Below are 23,682 nucleotides of genomic sequence, written 5' to 3'. Positions count from 1 at the left end.
TTTGTTTGTGTCTGGTTACAGTGGACAGAATGTACAGTTTTAAATAGCAATCATATATTAATCAAACACAAGTAATTGACATTGTCGAAATTGTTAATTTAAAATTTGAGTAAGTACAAAGCAGCATGCTTTGAACTTTTAGTTGTTTATATCATTTGCTTGTTTCAGTTTAGTATACAAATTTGGCATTTTTTTTTTTTCCCCAACTTATAATACACAGAAGAGAGTTTTTTTCCTCTATGATTCTTTAATTAAACTTATTTGTCTTTAGTGTCAGCTGGAAGGAAAACATCACAAGTCCCTATTGGATTTATCGGTTTAGGCAACATGGGTTCTCATATGGCCAAGAATCTTACAGATAATGGACATTGCTTAATTGTATATGATGTTTATCCAGAAGCTATGGTGGCACTCTCAGATAGAGGGGCATTACCTGCCATGCATCCTGCAGAAGTAGCAGAAAAATGTGACAGGATCATTACAATGTTACCATCAAATCCCCATGTAACAGAAGTTTATGCTGGAAAAAATGGCATTTTTGAGTATGTTTATTCTTCATTGATATTCTTATAGCTGATATGGATCTTGAGAAATATTAAAACGTTCTATTTTATGTTATTCATATATTACGTTAATGATTTATCCAATAAAGTTAAATTTATCCTCTTGAAGATCACCTTTTTAAAAAAATTAATGATACAGTGCATGCTACTTATTGTGATCACAGATAATGTTATCACTTTTATGAAGCTCCATTCAGACCTATATGAATACATAGCAAAAGATTGTTTATTTTAATCAGTGTTTTGGGTCCTGCTGTTGCTTTTTTTATTGTATCACGGTTTATGAATGTGCAGTGGAAGTGATTACTTAACATCTTGATTTTGAATTCCAATGCATGCATGTTAATTTACTTCTGTTGCTTTGTATAGTTTTTATGGCTGTCAGTGTAATTACTCCATGAAACAAAGTACTGTATCTTTACTCTTACCAATCTGGCTGTTTTACAGTAGAGTTAACCGTTTTCTTGATTTTAATATTTTCTTTATTTGTTTTTAATATTTTTTTAGATTCCAGAAACATGACAGTTACATTTTTAATGATAACTTTCTTGAGGAAATAGGGAACAGTCAAATTAAATTGATTTTTATATTATATTGCTGTCCACCTTCCACCTTTTTATGTACACTTGTATTCAATTCTGCATCAATAAATAACACTGAACAGCTGCATTTTTCTTTCATTGGTTATTGTTATCAGTTAAGTTGTGCCTCAAAGTGATCATAATAAGTGGTGTCCACTCTATGTTAAATATTAGTATATTGTAAGAATTGCATGAAATTTTCTCCTAATATAATTATACAACTGTAGTTACTTTTTCATATATAGTTTAACTGTAAATAAAAATATAATTTTCAGTAATGGATATATAGAACACTTGAGATAATGTGATTGCTATGTGTGTATCTTTTATGGGTCCTTGTTTGTATATATTTGTGTAGAGGGTTGGGGGGGTTTCCTGATCATATTTCTTTATTTCACAAAATCCCTTACATAGGTTCATGTCCTATGTTGTGTTACCTTTTTACACTAATTTTTCCCCTGTTCACTCTTCTGAAAAAGGAAGAAAAATCTTTCTAAATAAACACTTTATTATTCTTCAAGTTTTACATAATCTTAATAATCTGGAATTATATCACCTATCCCATGGATAAATTCCATATAAAAGTTTTTGCTTTTTAACCTTTCAGTAGACATGTGAGTTAGATATCTACTTTGGTATTTATTAAATTTTTCCTATACAGAAACAAAGTAGCTTAATCTGCCAAGACCCTGTCTACCTACCAAATGTAAGTGCACCTCAACACTGTGAATTCTGGTACTTTATGATCTGGAATTATTTAATATCTGGCACATATAATTAGTAGTTTAACTAGAGCTGCAGGTAGAAGTGAAAGTGATTCTTGCATTGCTACTATTGATACATGCAGGAGCCTGGAAAGCAAAGATCTGGTATTTCAGGCCCTGCTGTTGGTCATCATGGAACAGATGAATACATGAGCTGTGTTAGGGTAACTAAGAGAAAGAACACTTGCATGTACACTAATGCTAGGAGCACTGTAAATAAATTGATGAATTTGAAGTATTGATTATTAAATCGTTGAATGCAGTCATTGTAGGAATAGCAAAGACATGGTGTCACTCAGACATAACTGATGCTAAATTTGAATATGGGGAGTACAATGTATACAGGAAGAACAGACAGGAGAGGAGGAGGGGTTATGCTCCTGGTTAAGAACAATATTAAATCTAAGGCAGTGCATTCAGTTGACTTGGGTTATGTTGAGTTGGCAATGTTGAGTCAGTTTGGTGTGATATAGTTGAGAGGAGTGTGTTATAGGACTAATGACTGTGATGAGTGCACCAAACAGCTATACAGGTTAATAGAGTGGGCCACAAATCAGAATGTCTCATAATGGGGGAGATTAACTTTCCACATGTTGACTGGAATTTGTGGGTTGGTCACACACACACACACACACTTGGATTTCTGGGATGACTGTTTTCTACAGCAGCATGTTAGAGAAGTAACAAGAGAAACAGTCATCAGGGTCAGCTATTGCAACAAGATCTAGGAAAATTGGGTTGATTGTGCTGAGAAAGGCACTTGAAGTTTAACATTGACAAATGCAAGGTACTGTATATGGGTAGCAGTAACCCCAGAGTAACTTAGCAACTGTGTGGTACTATACTCAGGGTATTGTTAAATGAAAGGACCTGGGGGTAATTGTGCAGTTAGACATGAAATTTTCTGAACAGTGCAGACATGTTGCCAGGACAGCTCATGGGGTTTTTTCAATGATATACAGAAATTTTGCTAGCAGGGATAGATAGGGAGGTGAGTATCCCTTTGTATAAGGCCATGGTTAGGCCACATCTTGAGTACTGTATACGGGTATGGAGGCCTCACTTTAAGATGGATATAGAATGTCTGGAACAGGTGCAGAGAAGGGCAACCACATTGGTGAAGGGAACAAAAGGGTGCTCTTACCTAGAACGGAGTCGGTTCTACAAATTGCAACGTCTCGAGACCAGGCACGTACTGGGATTGAGGTGTTTAAAACCTTGACTGGATTGAGTAAGCTGAATGTTAATGATATTCTTCCACTTGTTGAGGAAGTGGAAAAATATTATTAACATAAATTCAAGTTGAGGAAGGATGGTTGCAGAATAGATGTGCAGAAGTTTGCCTTCAGCCATCAGGTGGTTGATTGTTGGAATAGGCTTCCATCTGTTGTTGTGGAAGTGGGTGGTTTGAATAAATTGAAGGAAGAACTATACAAATCCTTGGAGGGCATGGATGGGTTAGGTGTGTAATTGTTTTTTTTTTTTTTTTTTGGCTAATGCTATATAAACTTGCTTGCTTGCAATATTTGCCATTACTACTACTACATTTTACAATAAATAAAAAATAAATAAAATAATTGCTGAAACCCATGCTTAGTCTTTAGAGCTCTGGAACAGAGCCTTAGCAATTCCCCCCTCCTCATCTCTCTTCCATCATACAGTATGATTGATGTCTTTTGAGATTATGATGAACATTGTTTGAGATCCAGTCTTCCTTACATTTTGAGGGTATAGCTGTAAAACAGTGTTCACAGCCCAGCAGCTAGTGTATAATCTATGTCTTGGTGCATAATAGCCTTTGCTGCTAATGCACCAGTAAAATCGTATACCAAAACCCACTGTATAATCTTGCTGCCTCTACTCTGCCAGATAGTGGTGTGGAGAAAGCCCGAGTAGTGTGTATGAGGGGCCGAGAGCAACGAGGCCATGTTATGTTAAGGAGCTGGATATATTCTTGCTGCATGTGCATGTATGCCATGTCCAAAAATATCGTTATTTCATACTACATGGCCCACATCTTTTCTTTACTACTGAGTACATTATGAATGGTAAAACTAATGGAAGAGACATATCTCAAAATTTTATAGTGACAACCAACAAACTGAGTTAAAATAAATTTTTTGAAAGAAATAAATAATATATACATAAAACACTAAAACAGAGATAAAATATAAAATATAATAAGTGTTAAAATACAATAAGATAAGTGTTAAAATATAGTATGATAAAAGTGTTAAAATGTGTACAGTAGCTTTCAAGACAAAGTGCCTCTTCATCAGCTTAGTCAGTGAATGGTGTACTCCAGTATATATTGTTGGTTACAACAGCAAAAGTCAGCTGAGCGTGATCATGCATCACGAGTCTGGTGTCGGTAGAGCAGAATTACGTAATCCCCTAGTGCGATGAATCGCATTAGGGGAGTGCACTCGCACCTCATTATGGAATCTACTGTTTTGCAGTGCAATGAGCACTGCTGATCATCATGTGTACATAATTCTGCTCTACCAATACCAGACTTGTGATGCATGATCATGCTCAGCTGACTTTTGCTGTTGTAACCAACAATATGTACTGGAGTACACCATTCACCGACTTAGCTGATGAAGAGGCACTTCGTCTCGAAAGCTATTGTATATTTTAATGCTTTTATCATATTGTACATTAATGCTTTTATTTTATTTTATATTTTATCTCTGTTTTAGTATTTTATGTATATATTATTTATTTATTTCAATAAATTTATTTTAACTCAGTTTGTCGGTCGTCGCTAGAAAATTTTGTGATATGCAACCCAAAGCTCAAGGTATTTGCAAAAAGATATAGACCTCCCAAACACTTCCTCGTTTATTTCACAAATATACATGGCCTCAGTTCCGATCTCAATGAAGTCCATTTCCACTTACAGTCTGCCATGCCCCACCTACTTTTTCTGACAGAATTTCAAACATTAGTTGATCCAGCCACTGTTCATCTCAGTTGTCCTAAATATTCTCTATATCAGAGGTGACCAACTTAATTTGTGATGCAATCTACTTTTTTTCTTCAAAATGTGCCATGACCTACCATCTCAAGGATTTAATTGCACCTGGTTAAAAAAGTTAATCAACACATACTGAAAAATGTTGTTTATAAATTTTAAAATTAAATACAATTCAGAATTCTTATTTTAAATTCACACGTATTTAAATTTTAAATTTATGTGAAGTTTGTGTCTTCATGTCATCTGCCAAGTTTTCAAAATTGGGGATATACTGTGATAAGAACCTTTGTATGCAAGTCCATAAGAGTAGAGCGATTCTTCGCTTTTGTTTGTTTCAAATATGAAAAGGCCGATTCACTTAGAGATGTGGAACCAAAACAGAGAATTGATTCAGGAATTTAAAAGTTCAATTAATTTTTTTACATTTGGGTACTTTTCTCGGCAAACATATTTCCAAAAGTCTTTTTATGATGATCTGGCTTATAGCAAGATATCGTTTCACAATGTAATAATTTCATTTTGATGTAATATTTTCTGCATGTGAAAAATTTCAGCATTTTTTTTTTTTTTTTCAATTTGTTTCATATCTAAGTCGACATTAAATGGATAAACTCAATTGTTTTAAAATAACTGAATCTGATTTTAAAATCATCAACAACTTTCTCAATTTCAGAAACAATTTCTCATTATTAAATTCAAAAACAGGATATTTTTGCAAATGATCTTGATCTTGATTTGCAAAATGATAAAATTTTTTTTTTCTTTGAGAACTTTAGCCATTGCAAAAATTGATATTTATATGCAGAAATACTACTAATCATGTCACCCACATTTTTATTTTTTTCCTTGTAATTCCCAATTCAGATCACTTAATTTACTGGTGAAATCTGCCAAAAAAGCCAGATCACACAACCACTCTGTATCTTGTAGCTGCTGATAATCATCTCCCCTTTGATCAACAAATTTTTTAATTTCATTCAGCAAATTTCTAAATCTCTGTAGAAACTTTCTCCAACTCAGCCACCTCACATCTGTGTGTAATATCAGGTCTGATTCATTTTCATTGAGTTGCATTTTGAAAAGTCTCCTTTGAAGACATTGTGTTCTCTGATGGGATTCACAATATTTAAAGATATATCCATAACACTTTTAGTATTTAATCTTTTGCTGGCTAACACTTGATGGTGGATGATACGGTGGTAACTCAAAATCTGGGAATTCATTTGGCACAATGTGATGAATCCGTTAAGATGCCCTATCATTGGTTTAGCTTCATCTATTGTTATTGATACAAGCCTAAATAGTGGTAATTTAAGCTTTTCGATAAAATTTTTGAATGTGTTAAATATACCAAGACCTCCGGTTTTTTTTTTAACAAAACCATATCCAGCAGTTCTTCTCTAGTGGTAGAATCATCAAACACCATAAGAATAAAAACGAGCAACTGAGCTGTATCGCTGACGTCTGTAGATTCATCCAGTTGTAAAGAAAAGGACACACAATTAGCAATATGAGCACACAATTGTTCCCTCACATATTTACTCATTTTTTCGATGCGTCGTATTACAGTATTTTGAGATAATTGAAGTTCTTGAAGAGCACTCTTAATTTCATTTTTGTTCTTGAAATTTTCAAAAAGAGAATCTGTTATTTCTAAAAATGTGTCTTTGACGAATTGACCATCAGAAAATGGTTTGCATTTTTTTGCAAGACTGCTCACTTCAAATGATGCTGCAGTTGCTGCTTTAGATTGTAATTGAAGAAATTTTGCTGTGCGAATAATCTGGATTTAAATGATTTTAATTTATTTTTTCTAAGGTCACTATTAGGCAGAAAATCTGATTGGTATTTACCATGGAGTGCGTTGAAGTGCCTTTCAAAATTTCCTTTTTTGGGTATAGCCACAGAAGCATTGCAAATCAAACAATATTACAAAAAAAGTATTCTAGTTCCCACTTGATGAAAATGATACATTTTACTCTTTGTCGTAGTATTCATTTTAAATCAAAGTGTATTAAATTATGTATAAGTACAGTCCAGTTATTAATATTAAGTAAGCTAAATAAGAATTCGACACACACGAGGCTCTCCACAATGTAACTGCGCGAATTTTCACTAGACAAGCCTAGCGGCTGCGTGGCGACAAGAAAACATTTAGATTTTGACCAATCAATTTTTTATATATATTTAAAATTCGTCGTGATCGACCGAAATTAAAGCCGCGATCAACTTGTTGGCCACCCCTGCTTTATATGATTCCTTTCACTTCAGAGGTGGTACTTGTGCATATGTCCACTATGATATTCCTTGTCAGACACTTAGTAATTTGGAATCTCTTCTTTTCAATCTTCTCTGGCTTAAATCTCTTTACTCCATTCTGTCAAATTCATCTGTTGCTTCTGTTAATCTGCCACTTCCACTAATCACTCGGAACTCTTTGATTTCCCTCCGAAGCTCAGTTTTTTTCAGTTCAACTTTCCTAACTGTGAGGTAATTTTCATTGGCAATTTTAATTTTCAAAACTCCATCTGGCTTCGGTTTTCTGGTCATATGGACTCAGCTGGTCGAGGTGCTGAGGCTTTTCCATTTACCAGTGAGTGACCTTGCACTGATCGTTCGTTTACCTACCAGAATACTAGACAGCCTAACCAAATAGCCAACACTTTGATCTTTTTCTCACAAACAATCCTTCCAAGTACGTGGTTGAGGTGGGTGGTCCTCTAGACACCTCAGACCACAAGTTGCCGATGGTCTCTACTCTAGTGAAGCTTCTTTCTTATGACCTTTCTCAGCATCATAATGTTTGGCATTATAAGAATGGAAATTTGGATGGTCTGCAAGATTTTTATTCTTATTTTCCTTGGTTGGATTACTGTTTTAAATCTTCTGATGTCAATGTTTTTCAGACTGTGTAAATGAAAGTATTCTTATAGGGAACGAAATCCTTTATTCCATAGTCTTTAAAATCTTGTTCTTTATCTAAACCTTAGTTTTCCAATAAATGTGCCGAGTCTATTCAAGATAAGAATGTTGTTTATTGCAATTGGCTTGCATCAAAATATCCAAGTTCTTTTTCTACCTGCGCTAAAGCTCACAATAATTGTAAAGCAATTATTAATCAGTCCAAACTAGATTTTGAACAGGCTAAGAATAGAAAACTTGCCTCTTGTCCAAACAGTATTCGAGCATTGTGGTCTCTTGCCAAAGCTATTGGCTGCAACTTTTGCCTATCTGTACGCCCACCTCTTTTAAAACCTCATGGTTCTTTTGCCACCTCAGCTAAAGATAAAGCCAACTTTCTAGCATCCTACTTTTCTTCTGACTCTTGTATTGACAATCTTGGTAAACTACCTCCTACCATACCAAGTACACTTCATTCAATGTCTCCTTATGGTCTTCCACCAAAATGATGCCAGAAGAATTTTGAACAGTCATGGTGCCAAAACAAAAAAACGAAAGCTGAAAAGAAAGAGCTCCAGGATCTGATGGTATTTCTTCACTTGTTTTCAAAATCTGTGCTCCTTAGCTTGCTCCAGTTCTATGTTGCCTTTTTACGCTTTCTTATTCCATTGGTGTTTTTCCTTCTACTTGGGAATTTGCTCATGTGCGGCCAGTTCCTAAAAAGGATAACAAATCCCTCCCATCTTATTGTTTCCCATTGCACTTATTTCTACTCTTTCTAAAGTAATGGAGAAATCCATTAACCGCCAACTCTTAAACTATCTAGAAACCTTCCATCTGGTCAATGATTGCCAGTTAGAATTCCATCAGCATCGATCCACTAGTGATATACTAGGCTTGTGTTACTTATCTATGGATAAATTCAGTGAAAAGTTTGATGTAACTCAAGCAGTTGCTCTCCATCTGTGGAGATGGATTGATGGAGAGCAACTCCATCCATCTCCACGGATGGAGCCATCTGTGTTTTGTAATTGGGTGTCTAGTTTTTTCTCTGGCCACCCACTGCAGATGATGTTAATGGCTTTCTGTCTTCTGAATTAATGCTGGCGATACTGAAGGTTTGATTTTTCTCACTGTTTTTCTCTTGTATATTAATAACCTTCTTTCATTGACTGGAACTCCTATCCATAGTTTTGCTGATGATAGCACATTGCATTCCACCTTCCAGTTTGAGAAATCTTGACCTGCACAAACAGCTTCAACTTGAATATTTTATTAACAATTCCAGGTAATGCTGATCTTCAGTGGGGCAAAATAACTTAGTTAATTTTAATCCTTCTAAAGCTCAGTCTTGTCTTATATCTTGCAGTAAATCCTGTCTTATGTCAAATCTGAATGTGATCTTTGATGACATTCAGATTTCTAGACAAGATTATACATCTCTATTAGAGATTACCCTGACTTATAATCTCTCTTGGCATAAGAACATCACAAATATTGCTTCTTCTGCATCTAAAAAACAGGGTTTTCTCCTTTGCTCTTGCCAGTACCTTTCTTCTAAACAGCTGCTCACTCTGTACAAATCTGAAATCCACTTTACCATGGATTATTGTTCCCACATCTGGTGAGGTGCTCCCATAACCTGTCTTAGGCTCCTAGACTCCATTATAAAGAAGGCAGTTAGGTTAATTAATGACCCATGTCTTACAAAATTTTTCAACCTCTGTGTCATAGACTTGATTTCTGCTGCATGTCTTTTCTATAGATACTCCCATGGGCACAAATCTTCTGAATTGGTTTCTATAATTCCTCCTTCTCTCCCAAACCAGTCCAACACCTGCTGCAACCAGTCAACATCCTTTTACAGTCCAAATTCAAACTCACAGAACCAACTTTTGTTCCTCATTTATCTCTTCAACTTCTGTTTTCTGGAACAACCTTCCTTCCTTCATATGTATTTTCTGAAAATTACAATCTACAGAAATTCAAGTCTTCAGGTATTTTCTGATACCTCAACAGGTATCTTCTTTTGTCTTCTCAACCTTCAACCCACACATGGTACTAAGTACTATAGGATCAATTTTCTTTTGTGTTTGGGGGTGTTTGTTAAAAAAAAAAAAAAAAGGAAAATTTTATGCTTCGTTCAGTCTGTTCCATAAATAATGACTTACATGCGGCCCAAACGATGGATTTAATTTTGTACAACCAAGATTTTTGCCACCATTATAACTAGGTATACAGCTCATAAGGTCCATGCTTAACACTATAGAAGAGTAGGTCCAAGTGAGTGAATTTGAGTCACCTGCTGTTTTTTTTATGTTCCAGTTACAGTTTTGCAAAAGCAAACGTTAGCAAGCTTTTTTTTTTATTACATGCAAGAAATTGATTGAATTAATACGATCAAATTGTCATGTAAATCAATAATAAAGATTGCGCCTATTATAATTATTGCTTAAAAATTGTTAAATTTACATTATGATACACGAAAATATTTGCTGTGACTGTTTATTGCCATTTTTTCACAATTTAGCAAATTGAATTATTTAAATTTTAACCACTGGTTCCTTTAGCCACTACAAATGTTTAGAGATGTAAATAAGTACAGTTGTTAGTACTTAATATTGATTGAAATGCACATCTCCAAAACTGCTAAACCTTTAGGTATACCTTTTTAAAATCCAGCAATTCTCAATACCCAGAGTGCCAAATTTTAATGAGTTTACTGCATAAAATTTGCATTAGTAGCAATAAAATCTTAATCTTTATGACTTGGGCCAAATGTCATTGTGATGGTTTTATAGTGTCTGGGATTAGGTTTTTTTTTTTTTTTTTTTTTTTTTTGGGATGCATAATACACATTCCAATCAAAGCCAGCTGGAAGTTTTTCGGAGTCCTGGGCAAAAACATTTCTATGTGCCTTTTGTTTAAAAATTAGTATTTTGCAGTTAGAATGAATATAGTTCTAATATCAAGACTTTGTATAGAACTTACAATTATTTATGTGAGGTAAGAACAGCTAAACATTACCAAGTAACCATCTAACTTTTTTTGCACTGAGGGTTTCTGTGATATCTGTGAAATCATTCTTTTGATGACTCATTTTCTATTGATAGTACTGAGAGTACCAGGTTTGAGCCATTTCTGGCTATTTGTTAATGCAAATAATTTTCAAATAAGTTTTAATTTTGAGAAAGCCCCTTAGCTAAATGATTGTTACTAAAAAGGTTTATAATTTTATTATTAATACTTCATACAGAACTGGACACATGATCCTTATTTGCTTAGAAATATTCTTTTTATATATTTTTTATTCTACAGTTGAGAGGAACAAAGTTTCAAAACAGTGAAATCCTTTTGAATTAATGTTGCCCAGCTTTAACAAAAACTGTTAATTAGACAACCAAATTTAATGTGGAGAAGTGGAAGGAAAATATTCATTGGATCCACTAATGGAATGTATTGCACACTACTCATTCCTGACTCATTTGCACTTCTTTGAAGCCCATCATGTCTAATGTAATGGTTTGTGGTAGAGCAGGTGTCCTGTAGGCATAGGAAACAAGATTTTCAGAACTCTCCTTGCATGCTCATTAACATAACAGTGACTGATGTCACTGCAGTTATTCCATTGATGAGTGCTGTATTGAATTTCTTTGAGTGGTGTCTTTATGTTATAGTATATCTCCTTTTCTCCTTTAAGAAAAGAGTGGGCAATGGGGATGGATGGCTTTAAGTTTCCATTATGCAAAAGCAGCCTTCAGATTTGTCAGTGAAGAAAATGTAATGTAACTTGTGGCAGTTCCATAAAAAACTCCATTGATATCATGACAGGAGCAGAGCAGACTATTGAGTAAATAATATTGGCAATTGTTTTTTTTAAATAGTAAGTCACTTTGACATTCTTCTTAACTAAGTGCTTCTTCTTTAGTCTTAAGACAAGAAGTTCATCTTTATTTTTAGGGGAGAGCTAGATGAGGTCCTTCAACTCATTTTGGAAAACAGCTCTGGCTCTGATGTCTCTTTATCAGGTGTGTAATTATGATTTGCCAAAGTTCTCAGGTCTCTGCCAATTGCACCTTCATTGCATTACATTTTATTTTCTAAAGAATCTTGTCTATGCTGCAGAGTTACCAGAATTGGCTTACTGTCATCATGAGTGATTGGTCTCAACACTGAATCACAGTTACATTTGCATTAAAAAAATAACAGTCACAAACGTGGTCTTTTGGCCCCTTCCATATCATGGGTATGGCAAATGGCATAAACTTTTTTTCTGTTGTTCAACCACTCACATAATCAATTCAAACAAGTGGTACAAAACAAGTGGTGCCCATACCTTATTCTGGTCACCTAGAGAACAGCCAGAGTATAATTGGTAAATGTGTGAAGGGGAGACGATACATAGGTATCTATTAACTATGGTATAAAGGAAATTAAAAATGCTGTTTGACACTTTAGAATTTTAAATGTTTGTTGAAACGGATTGCATAATTTTACCCTTAAGCTCAACCGAACCCTGTCATTGGGCCTGACAATGGGATTTGGTTGCGCCACGAAACATCACCAAAGTATTAAATGTAAATTGATGTGATTCACTTCAATAAACATTTAAGACTATGACGTGTTGTAACAGTGTTTTTAATTTTCTTTAAATCAGAATTGGTAAATTTTTTGAATATCCGTTAAGATTATATTTCATTGTGATATATTTAGGCAAGAACCACATTAAAGCTGAATTTACTGGAATGATTTTTACACTTTTAAGGCATGACGATAAAGATGTATTTCAATAATTCGCTAGATCTTACCTGAAATAATATACAGTGGATTCTGGTTATTTGGGCCACCGGTTAATCAGGGCAGCCATTTGGGGAAAATCTTAAAAAACAGAAACCAATCGAGAAAATAGCCAGGGTTTACTTCGCTTAATTGGGACAGCATGCCGTTTAATCAGAGCAGGAGGCCGCAGCACTGGAGATTACCCTACGATTGTCTTCGACGGTACCACGTGGTTCGGTCGAAATTCTGGAGGTCACAACCATAAAACAATAAAAACTATTAGCAGTCACCTGTTTATTGGACTTTTCTGTTAGTGAAATCTATCATAAACGGACAGTAAACTCGATCTTACTGAATTTGCGATAATACCGACAGCTGGAATTCTGTGGGTTATTATGATGAAATGTGTTTATACTTCCATGAAATCTTCAATCATATAAAAAAATTAATTTTAAGATCTTCGCTTCATTCCTATTTTTAAAGCTTTGTAACTCGTTACTCCGTTCTCACTTGCGCATATTGTGTTACTTGCAATTTGTGTGTGCCGTGTTCTTCATTATTGATTGCTTATCTTTTTACTGTTTTAAATTTTAACCCCCCCACCCAAAAATGTCAGTGAACAGAAATGTCAACTAGTTCGTATGTACATATTACAGTACGTATTAATTATTCCAATTATCACGTATATTCTTCCAATTTTCACATATCATTTAATTTTTTAATTGGTAAGGTAATAAAGGGTAAATTTGTGCTTAATATATCTTTGCATTTATAGCCTGTGGATAATATTCCTCCTATTTTCGCTAATTAGAATTGCTGTTTAATAGAATTAAAATTCAATTCACAAACGTAATCACAATGAACGGCGCTTACTGCACATCGTATAGTGAACGGTACGTTACTATGTTGAGTTCGTTGTAATGTGATTTGATTGTACAGTGAACCAATTGTAAAGGGGGGTACATTGTATTTTTAACTATTTACGTGAAACTTCGGATAATTGGGGCAGCCGCTTAATCGGGCCAAATAACCGGAATGGACTGTACAATCAAATAATTAAATTATGAAATAACAAGGATGTAGGTATATTCAAGCAGTTACACAAATATGAATGTACAAACAGTAATAATAAATAAATGATACTTATATTCATATACATTGTCTTAATAGGTATGCGAATAATCGGTCTCATCACAAAAACTAGATGTGCTAGGGGAAAACCAAAAACAGATTTGGAATCAATGTCATCAAAGACCTAGTCCACTTTTTTTTTTCTGATGAAAAATACTTGTTCATCTGTGTAATCCTTCCTTAAATTTATTCAAACTGGCCAATTCCACAGCACTAATTTGTTTCAACAATCTCTCTGGTTGAAGGCAAGTTTTTATACAGCTATCCTGCAACCATCCTTTTTCAGTTTAAATTTGAGGCCCCTTACATAATATGTCATCTAATGCAATTTTTTCATTAAATTAATTTTTTACTTAATTTTTAATTGCGTTAAATTTATTTTTAATTAGTTCTTACTGTAATATTTTTGATTGTTTAATTGTCTTTGTATTAATTTCTGGCAAGTATTCTCCAGAAATTAATGGAAGTGTTCTACATATCATATTGAGGTAAACTTCTCTTATTCTTTTACAAATATCGATATCAACGTAGAACGTATTGAGCATTATAGCTCTGGTTCATACTATCATATATCATCTGAGAAGGAGTCAGGATGCCATCAGGATTTAGTTTTCTCAATCCATTTAAAGCTGTAAACACTTTGATCAGGTCTCCTCACAAGTGATAATTTCCAAATGTTGTAGTTTACAAAACTGTAGTCCTACTTGGTAAGAGTATCCGTTTGTGCCCCTGTCTAATTGCTCCTCTCTGCACCAATTCCAGCTGAACTGTATTCTTCCTAAAATAAAGTTCCAGACCTGTATGCATTACTCAAGATGTGGCCTAACCATTGTCTTATACAATGCGATAGTCAATGCTGTGTACTGTGTTCAGTAGACTGTAATAAAATAATCGTGTTTTTCTTGTGCATACATAAATAAATTTTTTGCTTGTAATCTGGGATAGCCGTATTAGTATTACCAAAGGCCACATGGTGCAAGGAAGCCATGCTATCTTTAAAGCAATGCAGTTATTGTTTTAAAGATATATGCCTTCTGACATGGATAGTGAGACCTGTAACTTAGCACAAAGTGTGAAAGTACAGTTATTGATGACTTGTGTTCCAATCCGTACAACACCATATGGGGACAATCTTGTAATCTATAACTCAGAGCTTTCTTAATTGGTGTTGCAATACTTTTGAATCATGGCCAAATTTTTGCATCAGATCAGCATTGTTTTCACTCTGATTTCCTTTCACAGTATATATCAATGTAACTGATATGTAAAAACACAATTATGGAGTAATTTATTTCACATTTAATAATAAAAATAAAAATAAACTAAAAGTTTCACATTTATTTCTTCACATACAACTAGTGACCTCTGGACATATTCTCTCACTCTGAAAGCTAATAACTAATGGAGCAAATTTCAGGTGGCTTTGGCTAAACATGTGCTTACTATTGCACCCTTCAATCGCTTTTATACAAGGGGCATTTGAAAAGTTCCTTTGAAATTGAATTGGAAAACGGCCTGAGCATGAAGGATTTATTTGAGGAGTCTGGTAATACCTTTTAAATGTACCTTTCAACATAGCCCCCTTTGCAGTCAATATACTTTTGTCACCAATGCAATGCTGTGCTTTGATTCCAGCTGCAAAGAAAGTTTTCTCTTGGGCCTCGGAATGCGTTCACTGCTGAAATGACATCATTGTTGGTGGGAAAATGTATGCCAGCCAGGTATTTTTTCAAATTAGGAAATAGGTGAAAGTCTAATGTTGCTAAATCTGATGAACATGGAGATAGTCCAAGATTTCAAAGCTGCACTCATACAGTGCAGCCATAGAAAATCCTTAGACTTGTGAGCATGTGTTGTCCTGATGGAACAAAACTCCTTTGGCAAGTTTTTCTTTGATGTTTTCATGCAAACACCTCACAAGTTCAGCATAATATGCCCCGGTGACTGTCTGGCCTTTCTGAAGGTAATCCACTAGCAACACTCCATCAGCAGCCAAAAAACTAATGCCATCACCTTTCCAGCAGAAGGAATCAACCTGGCTTTCTTTGGAGGTGTAGAAGAACTGTTTCCACTGTTTGGACTGCTCCTTTGTCTCTGGCTGAAAGTGGTGAAGCCAATGTCTCATCCATGGCCACAAACCTTGCAAGGAAATTTGCTGGATCTACTTGAAAATAATGCAAATGTTCAGTTGACTTGACAACTGGTGCATTTTTGACCTTCTGTCAACTTTGGGACCCATCGGGCTGATACCTTTTTCATAGCGAGTACCTCTGTTATTATGTGGTACACACATTCAGATGAGGTATCCAAGACACTGACAATGTTCTGAACTGTCACTCATCAACAGATCATGCATACTGTCAACAACTTCTGGAGTGATGGACATTGTAAGACCTCCACAGCATGGGTCATCTTCTAGGCTTGCCTTCCCTCGTTTAAATTCTGCCCACTTCTTAACCATGGAATAGGAAAGAGTATCCTCCCTCACTGTTGTAACCATATCCTCATGAATTGCTTTTAGCATTAGTCCCTCTTTTCATAAATATTTGATGACTTCAGGTGACTGATTCTGTCCATCTCTTCTCATTCAACACAACTTTATTGATTTTCAGGACTGTAATTAAAAAAAAGACTACTGAAACTGCTTGGTTTAGTTTCGGTTCTTTTGGTGCATGAGCAGCTAGGGCTATAATGTGCCAAGTCCATCTGAAACTGCATGAAACTTTGTGGGTTGCTATTTGAAGTGCCATACATTAAGTACTGAAATTTTTAACACCACCACTGTCCTTCCATATTCAGGCTATGAAACTTTCCAAACATCCCTTATATGTTTGGCATCAAAACAAAGGAAGTTGCATACTGTTGTATTTATCGTCAACTTAAAGATAATGAGAACAAAAAAAAGTGGAGTGTCAAATAATTACAAAATTCTAGGTAGGATGTCAAATTATTTTTTGTATATATGTAGTGCATTGGCATTAAAAAAATTCTGGACAGCTCCACTCTAAGTTGCAAACTCCAAGACTTGGATTTCAGCAAGGCATTTGACTCAGTCCCACTTGAGCGGTTACTTTATAAGTTGGAACAGTTGGAATCGCAAGGAAAATCCTTAGATGGATAGCTGAATGGCTTCAGGGCAGGAGGTAAATGGTTATTCCTCAGACTGGGTTGATGTAAGAAGTGGGTTCCCCAATGATCAGTATTAGGACGACTGTTTCTGATTTTCATAAATGACATCAATGAAGGAATAGAGGGAGTAATGTCTAAATTTGCAGATGACGTAAAGATTGGCAAAGCAGTTAATGATCACCGCCAAGCAGAGCTGCTTCAGAGTGACCTAGATAGACTTCAGGGATGGTCAGAAAAATGGCAGCTATCTTACACTTAGCTGTATTAAAGCATAACTGCCATTTTTCTGACCATCCCTGAAGTCTATCTAGTTCACTCTGAAGCAGCTCTGCTTGGCAGTGATCATTAACTGCTCTACCAATCTTTACGTCATCTGCAAATTTAGATAACTCCCTCTGTTCCTTCATTAATGTCATTTATGAAAATCAGAAACAACACACATTCAGATGAGGTATCCAAGTGTACCACACTTGGATACCTCATCTGAATGTGTGTTGTTTCAGATTTCCCCCGCATACACTTTACTCGGGCTTCCTCCACATCACTATCTGGCAGAGTAGAGGCAGCAAGATTATACAGTGGGTTTTGGTATACGATTTTACTGGTGCATTAGCAGCAATGGCTATTATGCACCAAGACATAGATTATACACTAGCTGCACCTATTACTGGGGAACAGTAACGACATAGATTATACACTTGGTGGAGTTGAACTAATGCTGGTAGTGGAGGAAAGGGACTTGGGTGTTATGATACGGTCAGACATGACGTTCTCTGAGCATTGTAGACAAGGTGCCTCTGTAGCCAGGTGGGCAGGAGCAGCAGTACGTAGCACACGCTTCTTGATTAGACCGGGGTTCAAGTCCATGCCCACCGAATACGGAGGATGCGGAAAGGTCAGGGAATGACCACCGCATATCCCCGGAGCAATATGTCCTTAGTTGCTAATGCTCCTAAAAACCAAATAACAAACAACAACATTGTAGACAGGTTGCAAGGAAGGTCCATGGTGTCCTCTCAATGATTTATCAAACAATTGCTAGAAGAGATAAGGATGATAGAGATGTCATAATCCCATTATATAAGACTATTGTTAGACCACATTTGGAATACTGTGTTCAGGTATGGAGATTGCACCTAAAGAAAGACATTGTGCTTCTTGAAAGGGTTCAAAGACTGGTAGCTTGCCTGGTGAGATTGGCAAAAGGGTGTCCACATGAGGAAAGACTTCGAATATGTGGGTTGCACAGCTTGGAAACTAGGCACCTTAGAGAAGACTTTATTGAGGTGTTTAAGGCTCTGAGAGGCATAAGTAAAATGAATGAGGACGAAATTTTCACGTTTACGTTTATTAATGATTCTAGAACTAGGGAGCATAATTTCAAGTTACGGGGGGGGGGTGATGTTTAGACTGGATTTCAGGAAGTTTTATTTTAGCCAGCAAGTTATAAATTACTGGAATAAGTTACCTACATGGGTGGTAGAGGCTGACAGTTTGAAGAAATTCAAAGGTCAGCTTGATAATTACCTACTGGAGGAGGAAAACGCATAGGTTTTCTGTTTTGGTTTTGGTCACAATTCTGAATATGGAATTTCCTCACAATTCTTCATTCTGAGGAATTTTTGAAGTCTGATGATAATTTTCAGAGAATTAAACTCAGACCTTTCTGTGTGAGAAAGTATAGTAGTGTTCAGTGTTCTTTCTGTGTGGTAGTGTTCTTCAATACCAGTGAAGTTCAATTGTACAATATCAAAGCTTTTTACTATTTTTAATGTTAACTTAATTATTTTAAACAAATTAGGTTGTCATAACTTTTATGTTTAAGTTATATTGCTTTGTATTTTGTATAAAACTGATGTAGAAAATTGGATGTCAAAAATTTTCATACATTGGATGTCAAAAATTTTCATACATTGGATGTCAAAAATTTTCCCATTCTTCTGTTTAAATTATTGACGATTAAATAAGACTTTGAAACTCCTAAAGCTGCATTCCCTATGTATTAATAACAATATATACTACTAAACTTTTTTTGAAAATGTGATATTTGATTAAATATTAAATTAAATTTGATTAGATATCAAACAATACAGGATTTAAAATTACTATGCTTTAATAATTTTAGTGTTCTAGAGAAAATTTATTATAGTTGTACACAGAGCGTATAAAAGAAGAAATATATAAGCTTTCGGCTATATGGTAGCCTTCCTCAGAATTAAAAATACATGAATGGCAGTTGGAATAGAGATGTACACTGCCAGGTGCGTGAGACGCGAGATTTAATTGTTTGACGTTTGTGGCTGTGACGCATGATGACGTGGCCAGCGTTTGTCCAATGATAGAACTACTGACTCTGTGATCGGGTTGACTTGGTAACCACTGTTCCTGTTCAAGGATTTATCCGAAGATTTTATATTTAACGATTCCAACCAGGTACGCTTTAGGTAATGGTGGGATCTGTCTACCACCACGACATCGCGGTGTGGGTCGATGTCGTGGTGGGTTGTCCAGACATGCTCGGCGATAGGTGAGTGTTCCATATCCGCTAAACGGATCGCTCTTTTGTGCTCCGAGAGACGTTTCTCGAGTCGACGTCCACCTGGATACACTTGTCCGACGTGAAGGCACATGCCTGAGGACGGCAGTTTATCGAAAGCCCATGTGTGCTGGCCAGTTTACCAACTTCCGATCAGCACACGCGCGAGGCCACCTCCTCTCCACTGCCCGAACCTTGCTTACTCGCGCCTGGACACACTCCAGCTCCGCAGATGAAAGACGTAAAGAGATCACCAGGGTCAAAGTGGACCTTACGAGGTGTGGCTACCCCATTGACGTCCTCGATAGATGTGATCTACAGACACGTGACTACATGACGACGGGCTGCAACTCCAACAGTGGCGAGCCATCCACGAGGGCATTTATCCCATTCTACCCCAACCTGTCACAACAGATCGGTAGAATACTAAGAACACACGGGATAAAGTGCATCCAACTCCCTGGCAAGAAACTGCGTACTTTCATTTCCAACGTGAAAACACCTGTCCCCACCCTTCTGCAGAGCGGTTTGGTCTACCGTATTTCTTGCCGTGACTGCACTAGCTGCTACTTTGGAGAGACTGGACGTCGACTCGAGAAACGTCTCTCGGAGCACAAAAGAGCGATCCGTTTAGCGGATATGGAACACTCACCTATCGCCGAGCATGTCTGGACAACCCACCACGACATCGACCCACACCGCGATGTCGTGGTGGTAGACAGATCCCACCATTACCTAAAGCGTACCTGGTTGGAATCGTTAAATATAAAATCTTCGGATAAATCCTTGAACAGGAACAGTGGTTACCAAGTCAACCCGATCACAGAGTCAGTAGTTCTATCATTGGACAAACGCTGGCCACGTCATCATGCGTCACAGCCACAAACGTCAAACAATTAAATCTCGCGTCTCACGCACCTGGCAGTGTACATCTCTATTCCAACTGCCATTCATGTATTTTTAATTCTGAGGAAGGCTACCATATAGCCGAAAGCTTATATATTTCTTCTTTTATACGCTCTGTGTACAACTATAATAAATTTTCTCATGAATCCAGAGCGCGCAGGCCTGTTTCATTATGTTTAGTGTTCTAGGTTTATAATAATTGGTTGTTCCAAAAGTAAGTTTACTGATGTTGCATGCATATTCCTTCGACATTTAACATTTTTTAATGATAAATACTGAAGGAATATTATTGGGCTATACTTTTATCACTTGATATCAAATTGAAAGGACTTTTTTTTAATGTTTATGTATTTTAATGATGTGTGTAGAAAAGTGAAACCTGGAACATTATTGATAGACAGCAGTACTATTGATCCTGCTGTTTCAAAAGACATGGCTGCATTGGCAGAGGCAAAGGGAGCAGTTTTTCTCGATGCACCAGTTTCTGGAGGTAAGAACTATTCTTAAGAAGTTTTAAACCTGAGAGAGACTATTTCTTTTAATATGTAATATGTTTATATACATTGCTACATTTTTTAACAAGTGCAATCAATGTAGACTAAATGCTGACATACTATGACACATAGTAAAAGATAAAATGGTTCTTGTAGGCTACTGCTTATGGAAAGCTACTTAGCTGCATAGTCTGGTAGGAAGTATGCCACTGCATACAGATTGTGTAATAAAAACTCCCCATTTTTTGGAGCAGGGTGTTGAAGAGAAACAGGCAATTATAAAAACTTGACAATTCATTGAAATGTTTTATTTAAAAATTATAAACAACCCAACTTTAAGTTGTGTTATTTATTTTTATCCAAAAAAGCATTTCATTTTTTGAAGGCTACATTTTCAAAGTGACCTCATTTCAGTACAAACATCCCAGTCTTAAGTGCATATTGTGATGGTATGAGAGGTTGCCTCATCTTGTTGAAACAATGTATGATCATTTAACATAAGGAACCCGAATTATTTAATGTGTGTCAGAAACATCTCTATCATGTGTACCAGAGCATATGTCATGGTTGCCCTCAAAGAAGTAAGTTGATGATGCTAAGAGATGACAGTGCACATTGAACCTTGATACAGTGCCTTTACACAGTGTCAAAGTTACAGTACCCTGTACTGTAAATTTAGCAGTGTAAAGGTTCATTGTATAATAGATGGAGTTTTTATCTGACCAATACCAAAAATTTGCTTATTTGAATCTGTTTATGGCTGATGAAGCACATGTTTATAGTGAAGATGAATGTGTGCTTAAGCCATAAACAAATAGTGAATGAAATCTTCATTCTTGTTCAGAAGAGTCAGGAATTGATGACAAAAATTTGAGCAGTTAATGTATACTCATGATATTTCTTTGTAAGTACTGCCTGAATTTTGTATGGGTGGAAATTTAAGTCTTTATACAACATGCTTTGTAAACCCTGACTGAAATATTTAAATAATAAAACTTACAGTGATGTGCAGAACACAATAGACTCTTTTTGAGGGTGATTCTGACAGTGGTAATGTTTTCTGGCTTACATATACTTTTTTTTTTTTTTTTTTTTTACCCAGTGACTTCTACTTTAGTGCAGAACCAGTTTCTTCAAAGTTCTTAATCCATGTCTTAGAGTGGATTTTACCTGGATTATTACAGTTGATATTTAAATGAATGAAATAAACATTGAGTAGCCACAAGTCTTTGGTCTCATAATATGTTTTAATGATCAGTATACATTGTGTACCACTCCATTGTTACGTAGTTACTAAATGCTATGATGCTAACAATACAACAAAGGTAGTCAGATTACCGTAACCCCCAGTGGTGTACAGGAAAAGTAATTTTTATAACCACCTGTTTCTCTATTACACCGTGTATTTATATATAAGAGATTATTTTTTTGTCAGATGTCATTTTATGAAAGTCCCATCTTCACTTACATAAATTTCTACAATATAGTTATAAAACTGATTTGGGTGTCATAAAAACATCTAGTAGTTCTACCAGAATGTAAATTGTTTTTTGCACTTAGAACATAATCTTCCTATGACTAGCAGATCATACTGGTCATTTATGTAGGCAGATGTTTCTGAATTTGGAAGGGGTGAAGAAGTAGGATTCTGGCAGAATGAAGACTTAATGAGTAGACATTTAGTGCAGATTTATTGAAGAAAGCAAAGACAACTACTGTTACTATTTAAATGTGATCAACATTGTCAATAGATAAAGAAACATACCTTATTTTGCATATGTTTTTACAGGTATGGAGGCTTGAATTGGTGGAACTCATGTTTAGTCTCCAGAGCCAAGTTCTGGTCAACTTTCCCTCATCTCTTCTATCATGCAGTATGATTGATGACCTTTGAGGTTATGATGAACACCATGACGAGATCCAAACTCCCTTACATTTCAAGGGTACAGCTGTAAAACAGTGTTCGCAGGCTGGCCGCTAGTTAGTACGCCGGACCGAACCTATTGGTAATTCTCTTTGTCTTGATATTCCCTGTCAGAGACTTGGTGATTTGGAATCTCCTCTTTTCGATCTTCTCTGGCTTAAAATCTCTCTACCTTATTCCATCAAATTCATCTGTTGTCACCACCATTCTCTCAACTCCACTAATCATTTGGAACTCTTTGACTTCCTCTCTTTGCAACTTGACTTTCTCCAGTCCAACTTTTCTAACAGTGAGGAAATTTTCCTTGGTGATTTTAATGTTAACAACTCCTGCTGGCTTCAGTTTTCTAGTCACACAGACCTGGCTGGTCGTGATGCTGAGGCTTTTGCAATTACTAATCACCTTGCACAGATTGTTCATTTACCTACCAGAATACCGGACAATCCTAAACATACAGCCAACACGTTTGCTCAGATTGCATCAGTGAAATTATTCTTGCAGGAATGGAATCCTTTAGTCCACACTCTACCTTAAAATCTCGTCCTTTATCTAAGCCTTGGTTTTCCAATAAATGTGCTAAGGCCATTCAGGAGAAGAATGTTGCATATCGTAATTGGCTTATTTCCAATTCTTCAGTTTCATTTTCTGCCTACACCAAAGCTTGCAACAATTGTAAAGCAGTTATTAATCATTCCAAACTAGATTTTGAACAGGCTAAGAGTAGAAAACTTGCTTCTTGCCCTAATGGTAGCCGAGCATTCTGGTCTCTTGCCGAAGCTAATGGCTGCAACTTTTGCCCATCTCTGCTTCCACCTCTGTCAAAACCAGATGGTTCTGTTGTCACTTCAGCCAAAGATCTGCTAGCATTCCATTTTTCTTCCAACTCATGTATTAATGATCTGGGTAAAACCTCCCACCATTCCTAACATGCTCTATTCAATGCCTCCTGTGGTCTTCCGTCAAAAGGATGTCAGAAGGATTTTGACGAATCTTG

General features: G+C 36.0%; 1 protein-coding gene across 1 annotated transcript in view; it reads left to right on the top strand.

Annotated features, from left to right (window-relative positions):
- Positions 1–23,682, top strand: part of LOC150075090 (3-hydroxyisobutyrate dehydrogenase, mitochondrial) — a 91,589-nt gene that overhangs the window by 46,656 nt on the left and 21,251 nt on the right. Inside the window, exons 2-3 of the mRNA XM_090389259.1 lie at positions 272–542; positions 20,639–20,760. Of these exons, the coding sequence (XP_090245385.1) occupies positions 328–542; positions 20,639–20,760 (337 nt within the window). The 5' untranslated portion in view covers positions 272–327. The remainder of the gene's footprint in view (positions 1–271; positions 543–20,638; positions 20,761–23,682) is intronic.

This window comes from Mastigoproctus giganteus, chromosome 14 (assembly GCF_048544385.1).
Source record: "Mastigoproctus giganteus isolate SK-2022 chromosome 14, ASM4854438v1, whole genome shotgun sequence".
Taxonomy (NCBI): domain Eukaryota; kingdom Metazoa; phylum Arthropoda; class Arachnida; order Uropygi; family Thelyphonidae; genus Mastigoproctus; species Mastigoproctus giganteus.
Note: the sequence above shows the minus strand (reverse complement) of the source record. Positions and strands in the feature narration are given on the sequence as shown.